This window comes from Geotrypetes seraphini, chromosome 2 (genome assembly GCF_902459505.1).
Source record: "Geotrypetes seraphini chromosome 2, aGeoSer1.1, whole genome shotgun sequence".
Taxonomy (NCBI): Eukaryota; Metazoa; Chordata; class Amphibia; order Gymnophiona; family Dermophiidae; genus Geotrypetes; species Geotrypetes seraphini.
The window spans coordinates 502918201-502941386 of record NC_047085.1 but is presented as its reverse complement, the minus strand read 5'-3'; the positions used below and the strand labels follow the sequence as shown (position 1 = coordinate 502941386).

At 46.9% G+C, this 23186-nt stretch overlaps 1 protein-coding gene across 6 annotated transcripts in view; it reads right to left on the bottom strand.

The window, feature by feature from the left end:
* LOC117354505 (gastrula zinc finger protein XlCGF57.1-like) overlaps positions 1–23186 on the bottom strand; it is a 65351-nt gene that overhangs the window by 3595 nt on the left and 38570 nt on the right. For 4 of the 6 annotated variants that reach the window (XM_033932160.1, XM_033932163.1, XM_033932164.1 and 1 more), the window contains 3 exons: positions 13781–13907; positions 11143–11256; positions 7417–7530 (listed from right to left, as the gene is read on the bottom strand). In XM_033932160.1, coding sequence (XP_033788051.1) covers positions 7417–7530; positions 11143–11256; positions 13781–13853 — 301 coding nt within the window. In that variant the 5' untranslated portion in view covers positions 13854–13907. Of the gene's footprint in view, positions 1–7416; positions 7531–11142; positions 11257–13780; positions 13908–21469; positions 21542–23186 lie in introns of all 6 variants that reach the window. The other 2 variants (XM_033932157.1, XM_033932158.1) reach the window with 1 other exon arrangement.

Sequence of the window (23186 nt, the reverse complement as noted above, 5' to 3'; positions counted from 1 at the left end):
TTCAAGGCGGATTACAAAAAGCACAGTTACTTACCGTAACAGGTGTTATCCAGGGACAGCAGGCAGATATTCTTAACGCATGGGTGACGTCACCGACGGAGCCCTCGGTACGGACCTTTTTAACTAGAAAGTTCTAGTTGGCCGCACCGCGCGTGCGCAAGTGCCTTCCCGCCCGACGGAGGAGTGCGTGGTCCCCAGTTAGGATAAGCCAGCTAAGAAGCCAACCCGGGGAGGTGGGTGGGACGTAAGAATATCTGCCTGCTGTCCCTGGATAACACCTGTTACGGTAAGTAACTGTGCTTTATCCCAGGACAAGCAGGCAGCATATTCTTAACGCATGGGTGACCTCCAAGCTAACAAAGAGGGAGGGGGGATGGTTGGCCATTATGAAAATAAATTTTGTAACACAGATTGGCCGAAGTGTCCATCCCATCTGGAGAAGGTATCCAGACAGTAGTGAGTAGTGAACGTGTGAACTGAGGACCAAGTGGCTGCCTTGCAGATTTCCTCGATGGGCGTGGAACGGAGGAAAGCCACAGAAGCAGCCATAGCTCGGACTCTGTGGGCCGTGACAGCACCTTCCAGTGAGAGACCGGCCCGAGCATAACAGAACGCAATACAGGCAGCAAGCCAATTAGAAAGCGTCCGTTTGGAGACAGGACGGCCTAGACGGTTAGGATCGAAGGACAAAAAGAGCTGAGGAGATGCGCGGTGAGCCCTGGTACGATCAAGGTAGTATGCAAGGGCACGCTTACAATCCAGCGTGTGCAACGCCTGTTCCCCAGGATGCGAATGAGGTTTAGGGAAGAAGACGGGCAACACAATGGACTGGTTGAGGTGAAAAGCCGAGACCACCTTGGGAAGGAATTTAGGATGGGTACGCAGAACGACCTTGTCATGGTGAAAAACAGTGAATGGTGGATCAGCGACCAGTGCATGCAGTTCGCTAACCCTCCTGGCAGAGGTGATGGCAATTAGGAAAAGCACCTTCCAGGTAAGAAGCTTGAGCGAAGTTGTGGCAAGAGGCTCAAACGGAGGTTTCATGAGTGCTGATAAAACCACATTCAGGTCCCAGACGACAGGAGGAGGCTTTAGAGGTGGCTTGATATTGAAGAGACCTCTCATGAACCTGGAAACCAGAGGATGAGCCGTGAGGGGTTTTCCGAGGATAGGCTCATGAAACGCAGTGATGGCACTGAGGTGGACTCTGATGGAGGTAGATTTGAGGCCAGCATTGGACAGCGAGAGCAAATATTCCAATACAGTTTCCACCGCTAAAGAGGTGGGTTCACTGTCATACCTAGGAATACAAATACCTATGAATCTTAATAGTTTATATTCATTGAACGTCCTACCGCTCATCGCTATTACGAGACAGAAATTGTCAATTTGGAGGGACTTTCCTATATCATTAATGGGTAAAATTTCATTATATAATATGGTGATGTTGCCCCAGTGGCTCTATATCTTTCAAATGCTCCCACTCTTGTTGTCCTCTAAACATGAGAAAGAAGTTAGGAAATGCTTAACATCATACTTGTGGAATGGTAAAAAGGCTCGAATTTCCCTGTCTATTTTGATGCTGCCTAAGCAACAGGGAGGACTGGGACTGCATAGCCTCCGAATGTTCTCTCAGGCGTGCCAAATGCGCCACTTGAATGACTGGTTCAGAGGGACGAGCCATTTTTCGGCTACTCCCTCGGAGCTGACATTATGCTACCCATATCACTTCAGCTACTTATTGCACACCTTACGTCTTCCAGGGGGATCGCCACCAGTTGGAAAAATATTATTTCAACCGCTGCGTCAGGTGTGGAGGCGTTTATGTAGACAGTTAAAGATAAACCCAACAGCCACAGCTTACCTGCCTTTTATAGATAACAACGATTTTCAACCTGGGACATCTAGATTTCCTGCATCGGTGTGGAGAACTTCTCATCTACAATATATTTCACAGGTGGTAACAGCACAGGGAATGGTGCCATCATTCACGGTGATGCAGGCTGAATATAACTGGACTTCTAGGGACTGGTTAGCCTACGCACAGATGACATCTTATATTAAATCACTACCATCGGCAGGACTTACAAGTCATAGTCAGGAAGCTATTTCGGAAGCGCTATGCCTGACGGCCCAGACTCATATTCCGTTGAAATTCCATTTACGTTTTTTGAGAGAGAGTTTGGAGCCCATTTCCTATGACAATTATGCGGCCCGTTGGTCAGGGGATATACCATGTGAGGTGACTGGACAGCATATCCAACAGGGTCTTCAAGCAATCTTTAAAGTAACGGGGCAAGTGACCCTTATTGAATTGAATTATAAATTCTACTTACGTCTCTACAGATCACCGACATATTTGTATCGTGCTAAAATCAGTGCTACGGACACGTGTGCTAAATGTGCTCAACCAGGAGCTTCTTTGGGTCACCAATTTTGGACATGCCCCTTGGTACAGGGCTTCTGGAAACAGTTACAGCAACATATCACATCTATGTGGCACCATGGTTATGTTAATTGTCCGGAATTGTTATTTTCAATGGACTCCATTCCTCGGATATCCCCGAAAGGTTTTCGAGGTTTTATGACCCGGACATTCCTCTTGGGAAAGAAAACAATATTACATTGTTGGATTACATCAGATCCGCCGACAGTGTCACTCTGGAGAATCTTGATGCTTCGTCAAGCATCAATGGAACGACTATCCTTGGCTTCCTTGGATACCCCTACAGGACGAACATTTAGTTCTATTTGGGAACCATTCTGGCTTACACTGACTCATAAAGCTCGAAGTAACCTATTGAACCCGTAATAATTGGATAGATAGAGGAAGGAATCTTGTTCACTTAGGAGGTTGGGGGGGTGGGGGGAAGAAGGCAGGGAGGGGGAGGAGGGGGGATGTTACTTGTTTGAAAATGATGTATACTGTTAACTTTGTTTGGTATATAACCCAATAAACATATTTCAACATAAAGAGGTGGGTTCATGATGATGCCGGAGACACCACGAGGAGAACCTGGTCCACTTCTGATGGTAACATTGGAGGGTGGCCGGTTTCCTGGAGGCGTCCAATATGAGGCGGACCGGCTGAGATAGATTCTCTGGAGAGGTCAGCCCGAGAGAAACCAAGCTGTCAGGTGGAGCGAAGACAGATTGGGATGCAGTAGAGATTGATGCTGCTGCGTAAGTAGAGTAGGAAACACAGGAAGAGGAATGGGCTCCCTGGAGCTGAGTTGGAGCAGGAGGGAGAACCAGTGTTGACGAGGCCACTGAGGGGCGATGAGAATCATGGTGGCGTTGTCCTTGCGGAGTTTGGACAAGGTCCGCAACATCAGAGGAAGTGGAGGGAAGGCATACAGGAACCGATCCCTCCAATCGAGCAGGAATGCATCCGGGGCCAGACGGTGAGGAGAGAAGAGTCTGGAACAGAACTGGGGCAGCTGATGATTGTGAGGTGCTGCAAAGAGGTCCACCTGCAGAGTGCCCCAGCGAGCAAAGATGGAGTGTAGAGTTGGAGGGTCCAGCGTCCACTCGTGAGGTTGAAGGATGCGGCTGAGGTTGTTGGCCAGGGAGTTCTGTTCGCCCTGGATATAGACAGCCTTGAGGAAGAGATTCTTCGCTCCGCGGAAACGAAGAAACTGGGGACCACGCACTCCTCCGTCGGGCGGGAAGGCACTCGCGCACGCGCGGTGTGGCCAACTAGAACTTTCTAGTTAAAAAGGTCCGTACCGAGGGCTCCGTCGGTGACGTCACCCATGCGTTAAGAATATGCTGCCTGCTTGTCCTGGGATAAAGCGAATTACATGAAGAAGATATCTGGTAATTTCTAGAGGAGATAAAGAGTGGATGAGGTTGTTTTGGGGAATCAGGAAGGTATTGGGAGGTGGTTAAGGGGCTAGCAGTATTAAGTCATTTGCAGGAATTTCTTGAAAAGTAGCGTCTTTACTTCTTTTCTGAATGTTTTGTAGTCTGGGGTCAATACAGTGACCCAAAAACTAAACTAAACTAAAGCTTAACTTTGCATACCGAGTCATCATTCTGAGAAGGCGCGACTCGGTTTACAGCAATTAAATAAATGGTTCATAGACAACAACGCGGAAGACAAAGGTGCGCGCCGACAACTGAGCGCAAGACGGAGGCGTGCGCCGAAGAAAATTACTGTTTTTAGGGGCTCCGACGGGGGGTTTTGTTGGGGAGCACCCCCAGTTTACTTAATACAAATCACGCCGGCGTTGTGGGGGGTTTGGGGGGTTGTAACCCCCCACATTTTACTGTAAACTTAACTTTTTCCCTAAAAACAGGGAAAAAGTGAAGTTTTCAGTAAAATGTGGGGGGTTACAACCCCCTAAACCCCCCACAACGCCACCACAATGCAGCGTGATCTGTATTAAGTAAAGTGGGGGGTTCCCCCCCCCGTTGGAGCCCTAAAAACAGTAATTTTCTTCGGCGCGTACCACCACGTTGCGCTCAATTGTCTGCTCGCACCTTTGTCCCGGCGCGCTTTTGACCTGACACCAAATAAACAGGGAACGATTTACAAATCATAAATAGAAGATAACAGTAAAATTTCAAAAGAATTCATTTTCAAAATGTTTGGCAAATAGAGAGTAGTTTCTAAAGATTTACGGAAAAATTGAAATGAACTGGAACTCCTTAAAAAAAGTGCCGCAATGCTTTATTTTTTTCAAATTCGACACGAATGTGTTTCGGCCCTACGGCCTGAATCAGGAGTCTCGATGTATTCGTGAAAGTTTGTTTCTCCTAGGACAAGCAGGATGAGTCAGCCACATATGGGTGGGTGTCAGGTCAAAAGCGCGCCAGGACAAAGGCGCGAGCAGACAATTGAGCCCAGTGCGGAGGCGCACACCGAAGAAAATTACTGTTTTTAGGGCTCCGACGGTGGGGGCGTGGGGGGGAACCCCACCACTTTACTTAATACAGATCGCGCTGCGTTGTGGGGGGTTTGGGGAGTTGTAACCCCCCACATTTTACTGAAAACTTCACTTTTTCCCTGTTTTTAGGGAAAAAGTTAAGTTTACAGTAAAATGGGGGGGTTACAACCCCCCCACAACGCTGGCGCGATTTGTATTAAGTAAACTGGGGGTGCTCCCCAACAAAAACCCCCGTCGGAGCCCCTAAAAACAGTAATTTTCTTCGGCAGCGCCTCCGTCTTGCGCTCAGTTGTCGGCGCGCGCCTTTGTCTTCCGCGTTGTCTATGAACCTAAGGGTGTTGTCCCAACAGCTCCCAATTTGCGGATAAGCTCTCCAATAGCTCAGAGAGATTTTTTTTTTTTCTCTCTCTGAGCACGTGCAGTGCCCGGGCCCCACTGGGCATGCCCGAGCCCTACCCATTTCCCCCTGCTTCCCCCTAATCCACAGTCTTTAGTTTCCGCCCGTTCCCATCGGTCGGATTTTACTACTTGCAATGGTGCCTGACTGTAGACATGCAGAGTGAACAATCTTGTGAAAAAGCAATCCTTTAAGGAGAAGGTTATATGAACATAAGAATAGCCTTACTGGGTCAGACCAATGGAACCATCGAGCCTAGTATCCCATCTTCACTGTGACCAATCCAGGAGATACCTACCAACATTGGCTCTGGCAAATGTCCATCTAGGTAAATGGTGCTGCTTCTTTTACTTATTATATTTTTCTTACATTTGCTCTAGTATTCTGAGGATTAAAAACAGAATAAAATATTAAATTAACACTTTTTAACCCTGGTTAATAGTTAAATAAAACAGCGAGGGAGATTTAAGGGTGGGATGGAGGATCGACGTAGATGATTATATGGCATTGTGTCAATTCAGGATAAGGACCTGAAATAACATATATGTTATTCACGAGGTTCTATGTACTGAGCTTATAGTCTATTTATGATACTTCATCCTCCTAGTTTATTTGTTACTTGGGAAAGTTGGTATGGGAAGTTGGATTGCTACGTGACCAGCTCAGATAATATATTAGCTATATCTGATAAGACATTCAGAGTTTGTGACACTGTAGGTGCAAAAAAGAGTGGTTTGATTAATTTATTAGTCATTTTAAAAAAAACACCCTTTGTTTGATGATAAAAACCCAAATAGTAACAGCATTCCATACTACCGATCCAGGGCAAGCAGAGGATTTTCCCCCCATGCCTGTCTAAATAGCAGACTATGGACTTTTCCTCTAGGAAATTGTCCAAACTTTTTTTAAAATCAGCTATGTTAACCGTAGCTGCTATTACAAAGAAGTTTGAATCTATCACTTAGGTTATATCATATTTGTACACCAAGTGGGAAGGCCGCATTTTACAGATATCTGAAATTACAATTAGAAACAGAACCTTTTCCTTACAGGATTATTTTTTCACAAGATTGTTCACTCTGCACATCTACAGTCATGTCCCATTACAAGCAGTACCTCATAAACAAACTTTCACAAATACTTCGAGACTCCTGGTCCAGGCCACAGGGCCGAAACAAATTTGTGTCGAATCTTGTTGAATTTGAAAAAAATAAAGCACTGCAGCACTTTTTGGTCATCCTCACTGTGTTTGTGTGACAGAATTTGCAAAGACATTTCCTTCCTTTGCAGAATTCTGTTATTTGCCCCTTTTCCTTTCCCTTGGTCTGGCATCTCTGTCGCCTCCCTTCCCTCCCCCCCCATGCCCTGGTATCTCTCATTCCTTCTCCCCTCTCTCTCCATGCTCTGGCATCTTCTCTCCTTCCTTCCTTTCCTTCCTCCCTCCCTTCCCTATAATGTGGCAACTCTGTCTCATTCCCATCCCTCCTCATGCCCTGGTATCTCTCTTATTTCCTTCCTTCTCCCCTGTTCCACTCCCTTCATGCTCTGGCATCTCCTCTCTTTCCTTCCCTCCCTTCCCCAAAGTATGGCATCTTTCTTCTCTCCGTTCCCTTCCCTGGTCTTCCTTCTCCTTCTCCCCCAACTAGATGGCTTTCTATTTTACCCCTCCCTCCCCCACAATCGGGTGCAGCATTCCACCTCCCCCCAGATGGGTACCTCTCTCTTTTATAATTGGCAGCAGCAGCCTTCACAACTTGCTGCTCTTGCCAGCATTGGGTCTTCCTTTCTGCTGGTTCCGCCTACTTCCCGGTTCCGCCTACTTCCAGGTTCCGCCTACTTCCTGCTTCCACGAAGAGAGAGGAAGACCAGACGACAACAGAGCAGCAAATTATGAAGGCTGTCGCTGCTGCTGCCAGAAGAAGAAAAGGTTCCCAAACCATGATGCTGGCCCTGGGAACATGCCCCCTTGGTATACCACTGACTGGAGTTCTTTACACTCTCTAACAAATTTTACTGTAAACCCTTCTGTTATCTGGTATGAAGGGCGGTATAGCAAGTTGGAATACACATAAACAATAAAATTAGGAAAAATACAAAGAAGGGTGACCAAAATGATTTGTCACTCACCTGTACGGGAGCTCTCGCACCACCTGCTGTCTCTTAGGTCCTCCTGATCCCAATCACAGGAATCTGTCTCCTGCTTAATCCGTACTGTCAGCTCAGGTTTCTCAACTGGAGAGCCTGTTCCCAGGAAAAGAGAACCACATTATGTCTCTCTTCTATTAAGAAAACCATTTTAACGATTTATATTTTGCAACATGGAGTGGTTACCATATGAATCCACTTAAATGCCAAGAAATAAAAAGTTCTTATAAACAAGATAAAATACGTCGATATCTTTTTTATGGTTCCTTCAAGAAATGTTTTTAGTTCAGTAAAAAGGTGGATCACTTGATAATTATAACAAAACATTTCCAAAGAAATTCATCTGACTTTTAAACCGACACTTGCGCAGTATGAAGCTCGTGAACAGAAGCAAAACTATTACCGATGCCAAAAACATACAGGGGATGTTTGATGAAATGTTAAAACACCTTCAGTTAGTGATTAGAGAGTAGCCAGCTCAGGGGCCCATTTACAAAACTGCATTAAGGGGTCCTTTTACTAAGGCGTCCATAGACTAGTAAAAGGACCCCCAAGTTCTAACCTGTGCATAGCATATTTACATAGTAGCTTTTAGGTGATATATTTACAAAGAGACGGCTGAGGGGAGATAGGATTGAAGTCTACAAAATCCTGAGTGGAGTAGAACGGGTACAAGTGGATCGGTTTTTCACTCCGTCAAAAATTACAAAGACTAGGGGACACTCGATAAAATTGTAGGGAAATACTTTTAAAACCAATAGGAGGAATTTTTTTTTTTTCACTCAGAGAATAGTTAAGCTCTGGAGCGCGTTGCCAGAGGTTGTGGTAAGAGCGGATAGCGTAGCTGGTTTTAAGAAAGGTTTGGACAAGTTCCTGGAGGAAAAGTCCAGAGTCTGTTACTGAGAAAGACAAGGGGGAAGCCACTGCTTGCCCTGGATTGGTAGCAAGGAATATTGCTACACCTTGGGTTTTGGCCAGGTACTGGTTACCTGGATTGGCCACCGTGAGAACGGGCTACTGGTCTTGATGGACCATTGGCCTGACCCAGTAAGGCTATTCCTATGTTCTTATTTATTTATTTTAAAAATTTCTATACCGTTTTAGACCAAAATGGTTTACAAAACAGTTACATACATAAAATTTTAAAACAAATTAAGACAAATAAAAACAGGAGGATTCAATTCTTGCAGCAAATCATCAAACAAGGAAAATCAATATTCAAAAATAAATTGCTCCTCATCGTGACAGGAGTGGCCATGCAGATGATACTGAAAAATTGGAAACATTGGGATAACTTGAATTATAGTTTTTGGTGGGAGTCCTAATGTCAAATTTATAAGTTTGAAAACACTTATTCTATACAGAGGGGACATCATAGTAAATTTAAGGAAATTTGGGGGCCCATTAACAAATTCCTGCAAGTTATGATATATTAATATTATTTCCCTTTGTTTTGTGAAAGAGTGTTATACACATCCAGGAGGAGAGGGAAGTTGGGAGGTGGGATTTAATAACTGTATATTATTTGATAGGAACAGAGTGCAGTATGCTATATTACTTGTTTGTTCTTCTGTTTGCACTATGTATTTGATGCAAAAATGAATAAATACAGTGGAACCTTGGTTTACGAGCATAATTCTTTCCAGAAGCATGCTCGTAAACCAATTTATTCGTATATCTAAGGGAGTTTCCCCATAGAAAGTAAGAGAAACTCGCTTGATTCGTTCCACCTCCCATCCCCCCCTGGATATCGACGCTGCTCCACCCCACCACATCCTCAAAAGACCCTCCACCCCCAAGGCCACTGGTGCGCTTCCACATCTCCCCCCCCGCGAACCGCCATCGCCCCCCTCGCGAACGCCTCCCTCCCCCGCACAAACTGGCATCCCCCGCCCACCCAAACTGAAAGCTTATCCCCCAATGTGGCACCCGCACGCAGCACCAACCCGCAGGAGGTGCCGGTGCCTGAAGATCGTGCCTCTCCTCCAACTGGGCCTTGAGCATCTGCCCATGCTCAAGGCCTTTTGGCTCTCGTTCTCTCCGAGAATCTCGGAGAGAGGCGGGAGCCAGGCCTTGAGCATGTGCAGATGCTCAAGGCCTAGTCGGAGGAGAAGCACGATCTTTGGGCTCCGGCACCTCCTGTGGGTTGGTGCTGCGTGCGGGTGCCACATTGGGAGATAAGCTTTCAGTTTGGGCGGGGGGGGTGCAGGCATTCACAAGTAGGGGCAATACCGGTTCGCGGGCAAGGGGGTCTCGCAAATCGAGTCAATGCTCGGTTTGTGAGTCACGATTTGCGAGAATGTTTTGCTCGTCTTGCAAAACACTCGCAAACTGGTGCACTCGTAAACCGAAGTTTGACTGTATTTAAAGGAATGCATTTACAAATACAGGTAATTGTGTTTTGAAGTAACTTTCTGAATGAACTCCTATCACTGCACTTCCGAATTTGCCCAACAAAGGTGTTATGCCCATGGCTGGCTAGGGCATGGCAAGTAGTGGCAAGTAGTCATTTTGGCTATTATGTGTGAATCTTTGGCTATTATGTGAAGCAATCCTTGCTTTTTAATTAGGCAGCCTATTATCAGCTTGTGTCATATATCTTATACTGTTTTATGTATTACCAGGAAGGGCCGAGGAAGGTTTCTCATGGTACTGTAATTAGGAAGGGCCTGAGCTCATTCCATCTGTGAGAGTTAGGAGATAAGGGGGACACCTGTTTTTACTGCAGAAACAGCAGTGTCTGTGTGTGTGAGAAATTCAGCACTTTCTGTCTATAAAAGACTGAGAGTCACAGACTGGATTTTGGAATCCTGCTGCAGCATTGGGAGTACTACTGCTATGAGACTGGGTCCTTTCCCTTGATCAATCAGATTCCCGATCAGTATTGGAAGGGGGCGTGCCAGACATGGTGAAGTATTCTATTTGGTGTATATAGATATTCTATTTTCTGTCTATTTCTTGTATATTATCTGATGTCTATCTGCATTATTTGGTATTATCTGATGTTTATGCAATAAAGAATTATATTACTCTGACGCTTTGGTGGAGGTGACTTCTACATACCCTTGTTAGATAAATACGTGGACAGAACAAAGGGAATTCCACAATTTTACTCCTGCACATGAAAAGGTCATTGTCTCAATTTCCACATATTTTGGGTTGACATTTCTCTTCATCAACGCCGAATTTTCAGAACACTATGATCTTGTTGGTTGATAACCAGACATCTTACTCTTAAAGAATTCAGGGATCACGCCGAATAAAAAAAATGGGATTCTAAATGCAAGTGGCAACCAGTGCAGCTGTCGGAGATACGGTGTGATATGCTCATATCTTGGCGTTGCTGTTCTCCATCTAGCCGCGGCGTTCTGTACCACCTGCAAAGCCCTGCACCTGGTTTTGGTTATTCCAAGTAGTCCATCCGCGACAGGACCATCGCCTGCACAACAGCACGGAAGTCAAAATACAATAGATGTATCTGTGCAAAACATACTTGAACTGTCTTTGCCACCTGATATTTCATAATAAGCCCATAATCTAATCTTAAGCCTAGTGGTCTGAACATTTAAACGTGGAAATATACAGCCGACCTCAGGAGTCCACCCAACATTAAGCACAGACAACGCCACCACAGAAAAAATAATCCTCTTTCCCCCCTCCCCATGCAGAGAGGCTGTTCCTTGTCCCTGAACTTTCCCTCACCCTCACCTCTCCAGCAGCTTCTCGGTCTCCTTCTGTCTTGGGAGTCCTGCTGGTTTCTGATACACGGATCTTCCTCTCGCTCAATCTTTGATATAAGAGAAGGTTTCTCAGGTGAAGAACCTGTTCAAAGTAACAAAGAATTACCATAAGCTTTTTCCTAAAGAAAATGCCAACTTTCTTTATAGAATACTAACATAAATGGACAAAAAAAAAAAAAGTAAATAACACACTTTCACAAAAATGGAAAATAAAGATGGTATAACAGTAATACTGAAGCACAAACATACAGACCAGTCTTAGTGGAGGAAAAAGCCTCAGACAGGGGCCCGCCCACCTCCACAATGGTGGAATAACGGTGTTCAAGCGATCACTTCACTGGCTAAAAACCTCCTATTACAGATGGTCCAAGCAATGTGCTACTTTACAATTGCTTTGAAAAATTGTGTGAAATAGAAGAAAACAACGTATCTTTCTTTATTTTCCATTTTTGTGAAAGTGTGTTATTTACTATCAGTGGTTTTCACAATATCCGAGTATTTTTGCTATAAATCCCCCAAAAAAATAAAGAAATGACATCTATGTTAAAGATGAGAACACCTAGGGCTCCTTTTACAAACGCACGCTGGCGGTTTTAGCGCAGGCGCTAGCCACGACCGCTTCCTTTTAAGCAGGCGGTAATTTTTCAGCCAGTGCACGCTAATCCTGTGCGTGCGCTAAAAACGCTAGCACACCTTAGTAAAAGGAGCCCCTAGGCTAGCAATAAATCTAATATAAATGCTTGCAGGGCTGCTCACAGATTCATCGGCACTGTTCCCCTGCGGTGGTCCACCCAAGTGGAAACAGGAAGTTGTATCAGAGGGGGGCGGGTCAGGGCAGGGGAACAGCTCCGAGGAACCGGTGAATAGCGCTAGAGAATCGCTGCTGCGCCGGCGACCCCTTTGCATTTTAGAAGGTGAGGGGAGCGGAACAGTCCAGCACCACTATCTCAAAAGTAGACCGAATGCGGGACTTCAACAAATGGTTCCGATAACTAATAACCTCGTTCCAAAACTTTCTGAGTTGTCCGTCACGCTTTAAACCACATTCGAAGCGAGACAGTCCTAGCCTGGAAGTCAAAGAGAGAAAAGATTACGGCAAAGGAAAAAAGCGATAGAGCAGGTTGGCACTGGGTGAGGAAGATACAGGCTACCACTCGTTGCCAGCATGCCAGCCTTCCATCAACCACAACAATTCCACAAAGAATGAGGCATTCCATAGTAAGGGCCAATTTGTGGCCCTTCCTGCTGCTGCAGAAATGCCGGAGACTGGGGGTTCTTATAAGAGACTGGGGAAATGTCAGTTAGATTTCTAACTAAACTAAACCTTAAGTTTGTATACCGCGTCATCTCCATAAAGATAGAGCGCGGCATGGTTTACAGGTAAATTCAATAAATGAGGGAAAGACATAAGAAATTAGAGGTTATGAAGAGGATAGCTAGATTTACATTTTAAATAGATAGCTTTACGTTTTGGAGAAAAGCCAGGTTTTCAGATGCTCTCGGAATAATTGGAATAAGCCTAGGTTCCGCAGCGGGGCAGGGAGGTTATTCCAAAGCTCAGTGAATTTGAAGAAAAGGGATTTCCCTAATTTACCTGCATACATGACGCCTTTTAATGAGAATGAGAAAGAGAGAAAAAAAGAGAGAGAGAGAGAGAAAAAAGAGAGAGGAGAGAGAGAAAAAAAAAGGAAGAGAGAGAAAAGAGGGAGAGAGGAAGAGAGGGATAGAGAGAGAAAAAAAAGAGAGGAAGAGAGAGAAAAAAAGGAGAGAGAGAGAGAGAAAAAAAAAAAGAGAGAGAGGAAGAGAAACGAAACTAAACGAAACCTTAAGTTTGTATACCGCATCATCTCCATAAAGATAGAACTCGGCATGGTTTACAGGTAATTCAATAAATGAGGGAAGGACATAATAAGAAATTAGTGGTCATGAAGAGGATAGCTAGCTTTACATTTTAAATAGATAGCTTTATGTTTTGGAGAAAAGCCAGGTTTTCAGATGCTCTCGGAATAATTGGAATGAGCCTAGGTTCCGCAGCGGGGCAGGGAGGTTATTCCAAAGCTCGGTGAATTTGAAGAAAAGGGTTTTCCCTAATTTACCTGCATACGTGACGCCTTTTAACGAGGGGAAAGATAGTTTGAGTTTGTGGGCGGATTTGGTAGTGTCAAGTCTCGAAGAATTCCAAGATAGTGGAATTAGGGGAGGAAGAATGCCATGTAGGATCTTGAATATTAGGCAGGTACAATTAAAATGAATCCTAGAAATCACCGGAAGTCAGTGAAGTTTTGACAGAAGCGGGAAAAGATGGTCAAATTTTTTTTTTGCGAAGATCAACCTAGCCGCAGTGTTCTGGATCCGCTGAAGTCTTTGAAGATTTTTATTGGTTAGACTTAGATAGATGGAATTACAATAGTCCAGTCTGGAAAGAATGACTGATTGTACAAGGACAGCAAAATGTTGTTGGCGGAAGCAGGATCTCACTTTCCTCAACATGTGAAGACTAAAAAAACATTTTTTTACCAGAGAGTTGAGTTCTACTTATCCCAGCTGAAGAAATTCAAAGCATTTTGGTATAAATCTTCAAATAATAGAGCAAAACTAATTTTTACCCAGTGATGTCAGAGTCTCATAATTCTCCTTCATGGTCTCCTTATAGAGCTCCTTCTGCCATTCTGCTAACATCTCCCACTCGTCCTCAAGAAAATAGACAGCGATGTCTTCAAACGTTACAGGGACCTGGAACAAGAGGAGGAAGCCACTTGGACACATCAGCTCAAAAACCTGACATATTAATAATATCTGCAAACTCAAAGGTCAATATGGATCTTCTCTGGCCAAATTTGGTGTGAAGCAGCTGGAATCCCAAGAAAGCAATGTTACTTACCGTAACAGTTGTTATCCAGGGACAGCAGGCAGCTATTCTCACTAGTGGGTGATGTCATCAGACAGAGCCCCGGTACGGACGTCTCACAAGCACGTGTTGCTTGTAGAAACTTAAAGTTTCTAGATGCCCGCACCGCGCATGCGCCGGTGCCTTCCTACCCGGAGATCCGGGCGTGTCTCCTCAGTTCAGGTAGCTAGCCTGAGAAGCCAACCCAGGGGAGGTGGGTGGGACGTGAGAATAGCTGCCTGCTGTCCCTGGATAACAACTGTTACGGTAAGTAACATTGCTTTATCCCAGGACAAGCAGGCAGGTATTCTCACTAGTGGGTGACCTCCAAGCTAACCTCAGTGGGATGGAGGGGGAGTTGGCGACTTAAGAGAATAAATTTTTCAATACTGTTTGGCCAAACTGTCCATCCCGTCTGGAGAGGGTATCCAGACAATAATGTGAGGTGAATGTGTGAACCGAGGACCAGGTGGCAGCCTTGCAAATTTCCTCGATTGGTGTTGATCTGAGGAATGCTACTGAGGCTGCCATTGCTCTGACCTTATGGGCTGTGACCTTACAAGGAAGTGATAATCCAGCCTGGGCATAGCAGGAAGAGATACAAGCCGCCATCCAATTAGAGATGGTGCGCTTTGATACGGGTCTTCCCAACTTGTTAGGGTCGAAGGAGACAAAAAGTTGAGGAGTGGTTCTGTGTGGCTTGGTGCGATTCAGGTAGAAAGCCAAGGCACGTTTGCAGTCTAGAGTGTGAAGGGCCGATTCTCCGTGGTGAGAATGAGGCTTAGGGAAGAATACTGGAAGTACAATGGATTGGTTGAGATGAAATTCGGAGACCACCTTAGGCAGGAATTTCGGGTGAGTGCGGAGGACCACCTTGTCATGGTGGAATACTGTGAATGGTGGGTCCGCCATCAATGCCTGGAGTTCGCTGACTCTGCGAGCGGACGTAAGGGCTACAAGGAAAAGCACTTTCCAGGTGAGATACTTCAGAGGGGCCCTGTTGAGTGGTTCAAACGGGGGCTTCATGAGGTGGGAAAGGACTACATTGAGGTCCCAAACTACTGGGGGTGGTTTGAGAGGAGGGTTAACATGGAAGAGTCCTTTCATAAATCTGGCGACCACCGGATGGGCCGAGAGGGGTTTCCCTTGTAGGGGCTGGTGGAACGCCGCAATAGCGCTCAGGTGGACTCGTATGGATGTGGACTTGAGCCCAGATTGAGATAGGTGTAGGAGATAGTCCAGCACGGAGGATAAGGAAGCTCGCTGAGGTTCCGTTGACTTAGAAACACACCATGAGGAGAATCTGGTCCATTTTTGGGAGTAGCATTGTCGAGTGGCGGGCTTCCTGGAAGCTTCCAAGACCTCCCTCACTTCTTGTGAGAATTGGTGAGGGGTTACGTTGAGAGGAACCAAGCTGTCAGGTGGAGAGACTGCAGGTTGGGATGAAGTAGTGATCCTTGATGTTGAGTAAGCAGTGAAGGAAACACTGGAAGTGGTACTGGTTCCCTGCTGCTGAGTTGAAGTAGGAGGGAGAACCAAGGTTGTCTGGGCCACCGAGGAGCTATTAGAATCATGGTGGCCCGTTCGAGTTTCAGCTTGACCAGAGTCTTCTGGATCAGCGGGAATGGTGGGAACGCATATAGAAATTGTTTCCCCCAGTTCAGTAGAAAAGCATCTGCCTCGAGGCGATGAGGAGTGTAGATCCTGGAGCAAAACTGAGGCAGTTTGGCGTTGTGGGGAGCCGCAAAGAGGTCTATCTGAGGCGTCCCCCATTGCGTGAAGATTTGGTGAAGGGGGCTGGAATGGAGAGTCCATTCGTGCGGTTGTAGCAGACGGCTTAGTTTGTCTGCTAAGACGTTGTTCTCCCCCTGGATGTATACTGCTCTGAGTAGGGTGTTGTGGCGCACCGCCCAGTCCCAGACTCGTAGAGCTTCCTGGCAAAGGAGGGCAGAGCCCGTGCCTCCTTGCTTGTTGATATAATACATGGCGGCCTGATTGTCTGTGCGAATGAGGATTACCATGTCGTGGAGTAGGTGTTGGAAAGCTTGGAGCGCATTGAAGATGGCTCTGAGTTCCAGTAGATTGATTTGGTGTAGTCTTTCCGCACTGGTCCAGAATCCTTGGGTGCGGAGACCCTCCAGGTGGGCCCCCCATGCGTAGTTCGACGAATCGGTTGTGAGAACTTTCTGATGGGGGGGAGAGTGCATCAGCAAACCTCTGGGTAGATTCGAAGAGGTCATCCACCAAAGTAGAAACTGCCGAAGGGCAGGTGTGACTAAGATGCGTTTGGATAGTGGATCGGACGTTTGATTCCACTGTGATGCCAGGGTCCACTGGGGGATCCTGAGGTGGAGTCTGGCAAAGGGTGTCACATGTACTGTGGAGGCCATATGGCCCAGGAGCACCATCAGTTGTCTCGCCGGTAGGGTTTGGCGAGTAGACACCGACTGGCTGAGATGAAGAAGAGACTCCATGCGTTGCCGAGGCAGGAATGCTCGGAGTCGGGTGGTGTCCAGGACCGCTCCGATGAAGGGGAGGGACTGGGTGGGTTGTAGATGAGACTTGGAGAAGTTGATCTCGAAGCCCAAATTCTGGAGGAAGTAGGTTGTAGCCAAGGCCGCCGAAGTGACCTCTGGGGCTGACGGGGCCTTGATGAGCCAGTCGTCGAGGTATGGGAATACCTGTAGACCCCTGTCCCGGAGTGCTGCGGCCACTACCACCAGGCACTTTGTGAAGACTCTGGGGGACGAAGATAGGCCGAATGGTAGCACTCGATACTGTAGGTGCAGATTTCCCACCCGAAATCTGAGGAACTTTCGGGAGGCCGGGTGAATGGGGATGTGAGTGTAGGCCTCCTTGAGATCCAGGGAGCATAACCAGTCGTTCTGCTCGAGGAGGGGGTATAGAGAAGCCAAAGTCAACATGCGAAACTTCTCTTTGACCAGGAACTTGTTGAGGGCTCGAAGGTCTAAAATGGGTCGCAGGTCGCCCGTTTTCTTCGGGACGAGGAAGTACCGGGAGTAAAACCCTCGGTTCAATTGGTCTGACGGGACCGGCTCGACAGCCCGAAGCTGAAGTAAGGTTTGGACTTCCTGAAGAAGCAGGGCGGTCTGCGTCGAGCTTGAAGGATACTCTCTTGGAGGATGGTCCGGGGGGACCCGGTGGAATTGAAGAGAGTATCCTTCTCTTATGATGGTGAGGACCCATAGGTCCGTGGTTATGGCCTCCCATCGATGGTAAAAAAGATGGAGGCGGCCCCCTATGGGAGAGGCCGAGGTTATGCTCCCGGGGGGGGCGTCAAAAGGGCTGGGGAGCCTTAGGTACAGCCGGTGGCTGAGGTTTTTGCTGAGACTTCTGGGGAGGTTGTCTCTTCGCAGGCTGTCTCGCAGCAGGCGTTTGTCTGGGCATGTAACGCCGCTGGTAAATCAGGGGTGGCCTGGAAGGTCGAGACTGTTGAGGTTTGGGTTTGGGCCGCAGGATGGATTGAAAGGATTTTTCATGATCCGACAGCTTCTTGGTAACAGTTTCGATAGACTCATCGAACAGGTCAGCTCCAGCACATGGTACGTTGGCGAGTCTGTCCTGTAGGTTGGGATCCATATCGATAGTACGGAGCCATGCCAGGCGACGCATAGCTACCGCGCTTGCGGCGGCGCGTGCCGAGAGTTCGAATGCATCGAAGGAGGATTGCATCAGCTGGAGGCGTAATTGGGAGAGGGAGGCTACCACTTCCTCGAACTCGAATCGAGCTTGGTTGTCTATGAACGGAGTGAACTTGCGGAGCACCGGCAAGAAGAACTCCAGATAGGAAGAGAAAAAGAAGTTGTAGTTTAGCACCCGTGACGCCATCATGGAGTTTTGGTAGAATTTTCTACCAAATTTGTCCATCGTTCTCCCCTCTCGGCCCGGCGGTACAGAGGCGTAGACCTGGGAGGGATGAGAGCGTTTAAGGGAGGACTCGACCAGTAGGGATTGGTGGGAGAGTTGAGGGCCCTCGAACCCTTTATGGTGCACGATGCGGTATCGAGCATCGAGTTTGCTGGGGATCGCTGGTATGGAATACGGCGTTTCGAAGCACTGCATGAAGGTCTGGTCCAGTAATTTATGCAAGGGGAGCCGAAGCGACTCCGTTGGAGGGTTAGGTAAATGCATGGTGTCCAGATACTCTTTGGAGTATCGGGAGCCCGTGTCAAGGGTCACATCCAGGTCCTCCGCCATTTGTCGGAGGAATGATGAGAAGGACAATTGTTCCGCCAGCGTCGGTCTGTGGGACGGGCTGGAGGAGGAGGAGGCCTCCAGGTCCGTGGACATCGGGGAGTGACAAGGAGAATCGGGCACCAGTGTCTCCTCGTACTCCGGGCCCCTCGGGGGGGACACCTCTGATGAGGAGTATCCCCTACGTTGCAGTTTTTTCTGCGGTGACACCTCCGAATGGCGTGAGGAGTGCCAGGATGAGTGTCTCGATCGGTGCCCGTCTCGGTGGCGGGACGGGGATCGGGATCGTCTGTGCATCGCATGGTCTCCCGAGGCCCCCAAGTGGATAGGGCTGGAAGCGGTGGATCGCAACTGGGTTTGCGATGCGGGTTCTTGCGATGCTACCCAAGTCTGGTAAGGAGTACGGAAGAACTCTTCCTGACTATGCCCAGGGCTTCGAGTATCGATCGGAGGTCTGGTCCCATGTTGGCGCGGAGGCGTAATGGGTTCTAATGGCGGCATATCGGTAAGCGAGGCTTGCCGCGTGGGCATCGCCGCCCTCCCCCGTTCGTCCTCGTCGGTTGTCGGGGTCGAACGGTGTGGGGGAGGGGGAGGGGGCGGACCGCCCCTTTGGACCGGTACCGGGAGGTCACCCTGTATGGCAGCGATGAGCCCGGGTCCGATGGTCTGCATGAGCTCAACGAATTGAGCTTCCAGCACGGACCGTAGCGAAGCCGATAAGGAGGGATCCGCACCGAAAGGGGGTCCTCCTGCACGGACATCGCGCTCCTTCGAGGCCGAGTGCTTCTGCTTAGTAGCTTTCGGCACTTTGATGACCATTGGTGGCACTGTGGAAGGAAGAGGTACCTGAACCGAGGAGACCGGGGCAGGCACCGACGTCGAGCTCGTGGATGGTGTCGGGGTGAGCGATGCCGGTTTCACCACACTCGATGCAGGAGTGGTCGATGCCGGTTTCGCCCGAACCGGGGAGGTATCAGATGAAGTGGAGGCTGAGGGATCCTTAGCTGCGTCCATCTTGAACATCGATTCCCACAATAGGCAACGCCGCTTGAATGAGCGTGCCGTAAGGGTAGAGCAAGGCCCGCACGATTTCGGGATGTGGTCAGGGCCCAAACACTGCAAACAGCGCCAGTGAGGGTCCGTGAGTGAAATCGCGCGTTGGCACTTGCTGCACTTTTTAAACCCGGTGATTGGCCGGGACATAGGCCGGAAAATCTCCGCCGCTAGGTCGAAGCCAGTGGGCCTGAGCCACGTGGCCGGCCCGTTCGACCTGCCGGAGGAAATAATCTTCTTTTTTTTTTTTTTTTTTGAAAAAGAAAAGAACTGTTAACTGTAATTAAAAGAAAACAAAAACGCGGACAAGGAAGGCAAATTTAACTGAATTCAGCTAGCGCATGAAGAAGTTGAACTTCTCAGCTCCGCGGAAAAGAAAGAACTGAGGAGACACGCCCGGATCTCCGGGTAGGAAGGCACCGGCGCATGCGCGGTGCGGGCATCTAGAAACTTTAAGTTTCTACAAGCAACACGTGCTTGTGAGACGTCCGTACCGGGGCTCTGTCTGATGACATCACCCACTAGTGAGAATACCTGCCTGCTTGTCCTGGGATAATGATGCTTACCACAAAATGACAGGTTCCTGTACGTCTAGAACCTTCCAGCATCTTCATTTCTATATAACCCTTTTTGGGTCTTGGTCATGTTGTGGACTGGATGAAGTCAGTCTTTCCAGAATACTAACACACACAGTAACAAAATAAATGAGTGCAATTAAGGACCAATTTACTCACCAAATCTCCTTGGTTGTTCCCATATACACTGCTCTACTTAAGATTATAACCCTATCATAGGAATAAGCAACTTGCGGCCCACCATTGAATTTTAAGTGGCCTGTGAGACCATGGAAAGTATGCACAAGAAATGGCACTCACAAATGTTAATTTTGTTGTCAGTAGAACAGTTGAAGAATACAAAAAAAATCAATAAGAAGTGGAGAAAACCTAACGCAAACACTGGATTTTAAACCTCTCCACCAAAATACTCTAAATAACCACTGTGAACACTCTCTTAGAGCAGAGAAGGAAAAAGCCTCAAATCGTGGAGTGCCAGTAACAATGGCTCTACCTTCAATGTTCTTTATGAAATATTGTTACACCCTTGTGCCTCACCTATATGCTATTGCAACCCCCCAATTTTTTATTTTTTTAAAATACATATGTATTAATACATATATATAGCTCTGTATAAAAAACAAAACAAAATTCCTCTATACATAGAAAATTAGAAGAAATTGAAAACTATAATAGGAGATTAAATCTTCGCATCTTGAATTTTCCAATTTCACCTGGAACTCCACCTATAGATTTTCTTAAAAGATACTTAATTGAAAATTTAAACATTTCCCCTGATAATATTCCTCCTTTAAATAAGACTTCTTATCTTCCGAATAAAAAGATTCCTCAAAGAGAGATGGAGAAAAACAATGGACGAGAGAAACAGATTGATTTTGGCAATGTTATTGCCCTTTTGGAACACACTTTGAATTCAGATACTGAAAGAGCTACGCTCCTAATATCTTTTGTTTTTGAGCAAGATTTAAATATGATTCTAAGACTATACTTTAAGAATTCTCAAAAACTATTTGGAGAACAATGGATTTGGATCTATCAGGGCTGTGGAGTCGGTAGATAAATGTTCCGACTCCGACTCCTCAGTTTTTTGTACTTCAGACTCCAACTCCAGGCCCGAAATTTCCTCCGACTCCTCGACTCCGACTCCACAGCACTAGTTAATTTTCAGATCATTAAAATGGAATGTCAAGTTGAGAGAAATGAGCATTTTTGACCCCACCTTCTTTTTGCTTTTAATCAAGGTTCTAAGGCCGCAGAAGCTGCTCGCAACATTTGTGCTGTGTATATAGTGGGTGCTATAGCTGAAAGAATGGCTCGTGATTGGTATGCCAAGTTCAAAAATGGAGTCGGTAGATAAATGTTCTGACTCCGACTCCTCAGTTTTTTGTACTTCTGACTCCGACTCCAGGTACCCGAAATTTCCTCCGATTCCGACTCCTCGACTCCGACTCCACAGCCCTGGGATCTATCCAGATGTCTCAAAAGTTACTCAAGAGCGAAGGAAAGATTTCCTTTCCCTACGTCAAGAAACTCTTAAATTGGGGACTACATTTCTTTTAGCTTACCCCTGTAAATGTCTGGTGAGGTATTTGGGAATTAAGTATGTATTCTTTTCTCCAGACCACTTGAAGGAGTTCCTAAAAGTCAAAAAGATCATTAAGGACTGATTAAGAATGGACTATAAAGATAGTAACTGTGTCACAATAAGCTTTTTCCTTTGAATTTACACTTTAATTATCTTCAATATTATGTGATTATCACACCCCCTACATTGTGCTCTAAGGAAGGGATAATTCTGGATTTGGATAAGTTTTTGTATAATTGGTAAAAATTTGTTTCTTTTTCTGTGTTGCATGGAACAAGATTTATTCTTGTGAATTGAATTGAAAACCTAATAAATAAATAATGATTAAAAAAAAATTGGGGGGGGGAGGGGTTTGCAAAAGCATATACAGTACTCCCCCGATATTCGCAGGGGTTCCATTCCAGGAGGTAAAGGGGCATATCGGTGGCATGGGTTTTGCAAACGAGTAGCAGGATTTTATAGGCGAGACAGGAAGCCAGTGTGCGGATTTCAGTAATAATAATAATAACTTTATTTTTGTATACCGCAGTACCACAACAGTTCAGAGCGGTTTACAGAGGAAGAGACTGTACACAGACAGCGATATTACATACAAGACATTCAGATTAGCTTAGCAAAATTGAGAGTAGTCAGGTATATCCGGAGGCATATCAGAGATACAAGGCAGGGAAGGAGTCAGAGAAATTTATCAAAGAGATAGGTTTTAATTGATTTCCTGAAGGTGACATGGTCAAATTTCCTGTGGCCAGTGATTTATTTTTGGGGCAGTATTTTGGATCCATTCATTCAAGCTTGGTGTATTAGGGAGTACTACTGATGGTACACCCAGTCTGAATGAATGGCCAAAAAGGGCATTTTTGTTCATGTCACCATCTGGTACATAAAACTGAGAGTATCCCCTCACTTAATTATAATAATATTGATAATCACATATCTAATCTAATCTAAACTTTTATTTCTGCTTCGCTCATACCTAGGTAGGCTCAAGGCGACTTAAAGAGTGGGGTGAAGAAGGAAAAGGGGTAGGAGGGGGTAGGGGAGGGAGAGGGGAGGGTATTATATTATATCTACTATAATAAAACGCTAAGCACGCATGCGCACTCTTACCTGCCACAGACATACAGATCAGGGAACACGCAGGTAAGAGTGCGCATGTGCGCTTAGGGTTCTATTCTAATGACCGTCAGCTGGTAACACACCGTGACTCCCCCCCCCCGGCGCCGACCCTACCCGGCACATCCGAAACCCCCGTTGACCCTCCCAGCCAAACCTCCCACTGCGAGATGAACACAAACCTCCCAGCTCAAGCTGCGTCCAAGGCACAGTAAACACGCTGTTTCGCGGCCTTCTACTGGCCTGATTTCCTCTGCTGTGTTCCTGATGACATCATCAGAGACACCTCTGCTGTGTTCCTGATGACATCATCAGAGACACGGCAGAGAAAATTAGGGTAGTAGAAGAATGCGACTGTGCCTCGGATGCTGCTGGAGCCGGGAGGTTTGTTGGTCATCTAGCGGTGGGAGGGTCGGCTGGGAGGGCCAACAGGGGTTTCGGGTGTGCCGGGTAGGGTCAGCACTGGGGGGGGGGGGGGGTTTAAATGGAAACATGCTGCTCAGGGGGATAGGAGGCAGGCAGGCAGGCTGGCATCGGGGGGGGGGGGGGTTAAATGGAAACATGCTGCTCAGGGGCATGGGAGG